Raw genomic sequence first — 6,397 nt, forward strand, 5'->3', positions numbered from 1 at the left:
TCTTATCCTCCTGCATTGTTTGTCTACTCAACTTTTTTGTACTGGAATGTGGTTTCATGTTCACTACAGAAATAGGGTACGATAATATCAGATCGCCTACACATGATGCAGCATGCCTTACTCTGTCACGGAACAGAAAGCAGAATACAGGTTTGTTATCATGATCTCTAACACAATGTTCTGTGGAAGATGTTTTCCACTGTCTCTCTCGCTCTCTCACTTGTGAATGAACAGAGGTGCTCCAGCAGAGCTTGACTGATCCACGAAAAACAATTTTTATGTGACATGTTCACAAGTGTAAGGGTCAAGCTGCAGTTACCAAAATTAAACAAGTTTCTTTATCTTTAAACACGTGATAATTCTAATAAAAATTTTGAAATAAATAATCACTAAGCTGGCATGTAAGTGGACGAAAGCAGCAGAAAAGCAATGTATACAAACATTTTACTGCAGGAACCATCAGCTGTCATATTACTTTGGAAGAGGGGTGGGTGACCTCTAGGCCTCGAGGGCCTGTGTACTGCAGGTTTTAGATATCACCTTGGGTCAACACACCTGAATAAAATGATTAGTTCCTTACCAGGCCTCTGGAGAACTGAGACATGCTGAGGAGGAGCTGTGTTGGATCAAGGACACATCTAAAACCTGCAGGACACCAGCCCTTGAGTTCCCCCACCCCTGCTTTAGAACATTGAGCATGTAATCCTTTTTTCTTTATGTGGCATCTGATTAAAACAGCTGATGTCATCCTCATCTGCCTCCTCTCACAGAGTCAGAGCCAAACTGACTCAGTTTTTTTCATTTATCAGCTGAATCAGCAACGCAGTCTCCCGTACTGATAACTGTTTTGTTTTTTATCTGCAAGAGGAAGGTTTTTACTCATGTGAATTCACATACGGTAGTTGAAGATGCTAAGATTCTTGCTTTTGTTGAGAGTGACCACAATGGACAAGATTAGAAATGAGTATATCAGAGAAACAGCTCAGGTTGAGTTGTTTGAAAAGAGATTGATGGTTAGAACCAATGACTGTGGAGTCAGTGATTAAGACATCTGGAGAGGAGGGATGGTGGATAGACTGGGCAAAGGATGTTGAGGATGGAGCTGCCAGATGGGAGGAAAAGAGTAACACCACAGAGAAGGTTTACATCTCTTTACTTTTTTTTTTTTTACATTATAGTCAAACTGTGTTAATAATTACTTTTAATAGGTAAATGTGAAAATGAAAAACAAACCTTAACACAAACTTGACACTGGGAAGTTATATCATCATTCAAAAACAAAAAAATGAAGTGAGGCTTTTCTTTTTCTACTTCGGTAAGTAGAGTGGGTCCGGTCTGCATGTGAAAGTGTGCCTGGACAAGATACAGTAACCACCAGAGTGAGAAGGTGTGTCTGGATTCTGGACCAGGTGCTTAGCTATGAAAAGCATTTGAACGATTGCTTGTGACTGGGTTGGAAACTCTGGAATTCTTTTCCTTAAGGTTTCTGGTAACTTGCCAGTTTGCTTTTTATGTAAGCAGGTAAAAAAACAACAACAAAAAAAACCCCACCTCATGTGAGTGGCCGAATATGAAACACTCTCTTACTCCTGCATACAGCTCACAGCCACATCCTCACTTAAAAAAAAAAAAAGCAGTAGTGAAAACTTTCGCTGGAATCAACTTCTTCAAAAACACGACGCTTGGTGCGACTCTGCAACTAAAACTCATACAAGCAACAAATAATTTTCTCTGATAAGAATTCTCAACTCAGGATTTCATTTAACCTGATATTTCCTAAATTTGCTCCTTGTATTTGAACTTCTAGCACAAATATTCCTTCACCCTTTTCAGAACTGTTCAATTCACACAACTTGTACAGTACTTTTTTTTCCTTTCTTTTTTTTAACACATGCAGAGCACTTGGTGATAACCTGTCATTACATTTTTTTTTATGGACACGACCTGTAAGAGTCAAGTAACTTTGCTTTACTTAAAACTACTAGATGTGGCACAGCACTGCCATCATGTGTCTGACAGTGCAATATGCATGGGAAGGCACTCACAGTTTTCACACACACACACACACACACACACACACACACACACACACACACACACACACACACGTTTTTAAAAAAAGTAAATAAAATAACATTGATCAGTTAGACAGTTATTTCTACTAGCAACTCTTTTTTCCTAATAGGCACTTCACCCCAGTTAGACCAGTTATTCCAGCTTCGGCGGAATCTCACCATGAAGATAGCTCTGGCTGTGTTTACAATGGATACATTGCCATGCTTGGAGGCTTAAAAAAAAAAAATTTCAGATGGGTTGTTCTTACTAGATTTCAGGGGGACTTGCTATTTTATTAAAGCTAAGTTTAAGCCAAGCTGTAAACACAGTGCTGTTTGATTATAGGAGAAATCAATCACGATACTTTACCCACATAAACTATAAACATACTCCCATCTTATGAAGCAAAGCTTCATTAAGAGTTGTGCCTATAGATCATTGCTTTATATGACTGAATAAAAGCACTAAATTTGTAAAACGCAAATACAAAACAATAGATTCAACTGCATTAAAAAACTGAGGACTACAACTTTAATTATTTAATGCACCAGACGCTGAATGCTTCACTGTAAATATTGCAAGATTAATATCCCCGAAAAATGTCTCCCTGCATGGATACAGCCAATATGTTGGAGCACAGAGCCTGGCTTCTTCTTTGTTATTTAGTAGTGATTGCGACTCCCTTCTTGACCCAGGCGTTGCTGTTGAGCAGAGAAAGCATGAAGCGAGCCACGTCTCCTCTTCCTACTGCGCTGCCTGGAGGTTGACCATTGTTGTCAGGCACAAAGTATCCCTCATGGGTTAGAAACTCTTGAGCTGTAAAGGACAAAAAGAATACAACAGCCAGATAGTAAAAAACCTAACAGTTTGTCCAGTTACATGCTTGAACTCCATGATTTGCTGATCTCAGAGAAATTATACAAAGCAAAGTGAGACTATGCACTAAGGTAAAATAGATCCCACTAAGTCAGAAAGCTTCCACTGAATTAAGCTCCGCCATTCTCTGTTGACACCCCCTACCCATGATGCAATCCGTCTGCTTTTACCTGTGGCCGGAAGGTTCTTGAGGCCAGGTGGACGCACCACAGTCCAGTTGATGTCCTCCGTCTTCTGCAGAAGCTGCTCCATCTCATACATGTTGCTGAGGACACTTCGGATTAATGGCAGCAGGAGGAATCTGATCAGGTATGATGACTGAGTTCCAGAGTTTGCTGAAAAAAGTAAATCAAAAACAGTGAACAGCCTGAGCCACAAAAGCCAAATAACCTTCAAAGCCCAAGTTTTTTGAAAGTGCCTCCATCTATCTGTTTTCTTAGTGACATATTCAGTTCAGGCTCATGACTCAACGTAGCCTATGTTCATAAATCAGCTAAAAAAGAAGCTTTTAATCATTTGACTCAAAGCCAAACCTTGACACCTGTCCTTCACATTTTGGGAAAGCAAGTTCAGAAATATCAGTTACATTAAAAAACAAATCTAAAGGGCCACATCTGTGTGATGCACTTACGCTCTGTGTACCAGGAGGTCATGGTGATGATCCTGTTCACCTGGGTCTCTTGCATCGCACTGACCATAGCAGTCATGGACCGAGTGTAGCCCGTCACCCCGGTGAAGAAGGAGGCTGGGAAGCCGAGGCAGGACATGACAACATCCTGGTCTTTGAAATGAGTCTTCATACTGTCTGCCGAGAAAATATCAGCAGTCACCACCTGGAAAACAGTTACAAGACTGACTGTTAAAATGTGCATGATTACTTTTGTTGATTGCACGTAACAGAGCTTAAAACAGATAATTGCCTTGAGATTCTCATGAGTCACGGTGAGCTTCCCCGGGTTCCTGACGAGGGCTGTGACCACGTGGCCTTGCAGCAGGGCCTGGTTGACCAGATACTGTCCAGTCTGCCCAGTGGCTCCCACCACAGCGATCTTCATCCTCTAACGCTTGGAGCCAAGTCAAGACTGCAACTAAAGCAGAACACAACGTTGTGAACGCTCTGATCGCTCAAACTAACAGCACTGAAGTTCCCTCCCCCTTTCACAAGCGTAATAAAACTACTTTTATCGTGCAATAAAAATGTCCTTTCAGAGAAATTTAGGTTTGTCATGTAACAGCTTGTCCTTGTGCATCACTAACCCCCCAAAAAACGAATGAATGAATTACTACAATTCTTGATCTCTTAAGAGCTAAAATGAATGTGCAGTAAAGACAATCTGGCACCCGAAGTCAGAGCAGAAGATTGTGAAATCACATCTCCAGCCTGGAAACATGGATGTGTGTGAGAAAGAAAAGAAAGCATAATATTTAAAAATTATTAAATCTGGTTGGATGAAAATGATGATATGATGATGAAGAGAGATGAAAACTTTCATTCTATCAGTCAAACAAAATTGCACATTGGTTCCCTTTGTTTTATACAGACTGGGGTAAATGGATCATCTCCACTGCAGAGGATGATGATGAGGTTGTTGGTCAGATGCTCGCTGCAGAAACTAAGCCAATATTGTTGACTGAATTTCAACTGATGTTGTTTAGAAGATCATGACAAGCATCTCTGAGCTGATTCCTTGAAGCTATGTTAAATGAGCACTGTTTGCGGACAACACAGGCGTTTTTGCAGTAAACCGTCTGTCCTCAGATTGTTGGCAGCCCTTTCATTTGTGGGTAATGGTGACGTCAAACACCATGCCGCTGCCACTAAGAATTAGTTCTTTGATTTTTAACATTAGAGACAATTACAAAACAGAACTGTACTCAAGAATTCAACTTTTATAACTACACCTGAGGCTGAGGCTTAAAAGCGATTTCAGTTTTAAAGCCAAGTGGCATCCCAAAATGATGGAATAACTGGATTCTCTCAGAAATTAAGTAGAAGTATTTAAAAGAAAAAATTTTTTAACTGGTGGCCACAACACAGAGCTTTAGGGGTTAGGTTACATCCCATGCTTATGTGTTGTTAGTGGTATGAGACATCTAGTGATCTAGCTTTAACTGTGTCCACATCAATTTTACTGTAAGTAACACTCATACCAACACCAGTGCATCAACACCACAAAAACCTGGAGATGACTAATTTGTTCACAGAGCTTTAAATTCTTTTTAAAAACACCAGCCATTTGGCTCTATTAATGGTCAGTACAAATGCAATCCAGTTTTGGTGTATTGCTTACCCTTTGTAGGAGTCGCAAGTCAAAAAATCTTTATCGAGCATGCAGCAGCAAGATCCATATGAGCGACTCCAAATGGAGAGTGTTTTTTTTGCATGAAGCACAACTGCAGTAACTCTTATATTCTAATTATTACCATTACAATTATTAATTACCTCCAGTAGGACTGATCAGGATCACAGCCTCTCTGCAGTTGTGTAACTCTGCAGCTCAAACAGGCGATCCACCCATGCAGACTCTAATTTTACCATTTTCCCTCATTCAACAGTTTTATATCAGGAGTGACTGTTCTATATAAACATTCATCAGTGACTTTAATATGTACACCACTCCAACTGCTTGTTAACACAGACATATGCCGCTGGATCGCCTGGCAGCCTTTAAAACAATTTCCCTTGGGATGAATAAAGTATTATCAATCAATCAATATATAAACAGCCAAACAATGGCTATAGAGAGAAAGAGAAACAGACAGGAAAGCCCAACAATAAAAAATGAAAAAAACCCTTTAAGGAAGCAGTAGGTGACAGTGGGAACGAAAAACTCCCTGTTAACAGGAAGAAACTTCCAGCAGAACAGGGCTCAGGTCATCTGCCATGACTGGTTGGGCTTAATGGACTGAACAGCCTGTAGAGTTTTGCCTGTGTGTGAGTCCTAAAGTCACTTTGTAATTTTTTCATAAACCACAACAGTTTCTACGGTGGCCCCTAGAGACAAAGCACGTACAAACTCCAAAACATATGCAAACTCCAAAACACGTACAAACTCCAAAAAACGTACAAACTCCAAAACACGTGCAAAACATTTATTTTTAGGTCCATTCTGCTGCTGATACATACTTTAGGTTTCTGAATATTAAACTTGTTTCTGCCTTTCATAGTGTGTAACTTGAAGGCCCTGAGTACTTTCTCCCACACTGAAAACACTGGAATGATAAAATGATTTGAACATTACCTAATAAGACTGATTCAGGACAGACAATTAGTTATTTTAAACTTTTCTAGCTGTCCTTCACAAACAGGGAACAGTCTGTCTATTCTCTCCATCTGTCAGCTGCTGCTGGCTCTTCCTCCTCCTCTTCCTCACACACTGTTGAGTTTGTCCTGGTGGATCATCAGGGGTGCAAAGCCTCACAGATGATGTGCAGCAGTGTGTCCCTCAGTCTGTCCTCACTCTGG

General features: G+C 40.4%; 1 protein-coding gene across 1 annotated transcript in view; it reads right to left on the reverse strand.

The window, feature by feature from the left end:
• Nucleotides 1-2,569: 2,569 nt before the first annotated feature.
• The window catches only part of LOC102197179 (uncharacterized protein At2g34460, chloroplastic-like), a 12,557-nt gene continuing 8,729 nt past the window's right edge, over nt 2,570-6,397 (reverse strand). The window contains exons 2-5 of the mRNA XM_005753744.1: nt 3,852-4,019; nt 3,563-3,764; nt 3,102-3,266; nt 2,570-2,871 (exon numbers count right to left, since the gene is read on the reverse strand). Of these exons, the coding sequence (XP_005753801.1) occupies nt 2,714-2,871; nt 3,102-3,266; nt 3,563-3,764; nt 3,852-3,986 (660 nt within the window). The 5' untranslated portion in view covers nt 3,987-4,019 and the 3' untranslated portion in view covers nt 2,570-2,713. The remainder of the gene's footprint in view (nt 2,872-3,101; nt 3,267-3,562; nt 3,765-3,851; nt 4,020-6,397) is intronic.

This window comes from Pundamilia nyererei, unplaced genomic scaffold (assembly GCF_000239375.1).
Source record: "Pundamilia nyererei isolate P.nyererei 1_Seehausen unplaced genomic scaffold, PunNye1.0 scaffold00460, whole genome shotgun sequence".
In the NCBI taxonomy this organism is placed as follows: Eukaryota; Metazoa; Chordata; class Actinopteri; order Cichliformes; family Cichlidae; genus Pundamilia; species Pundamilia nyererei.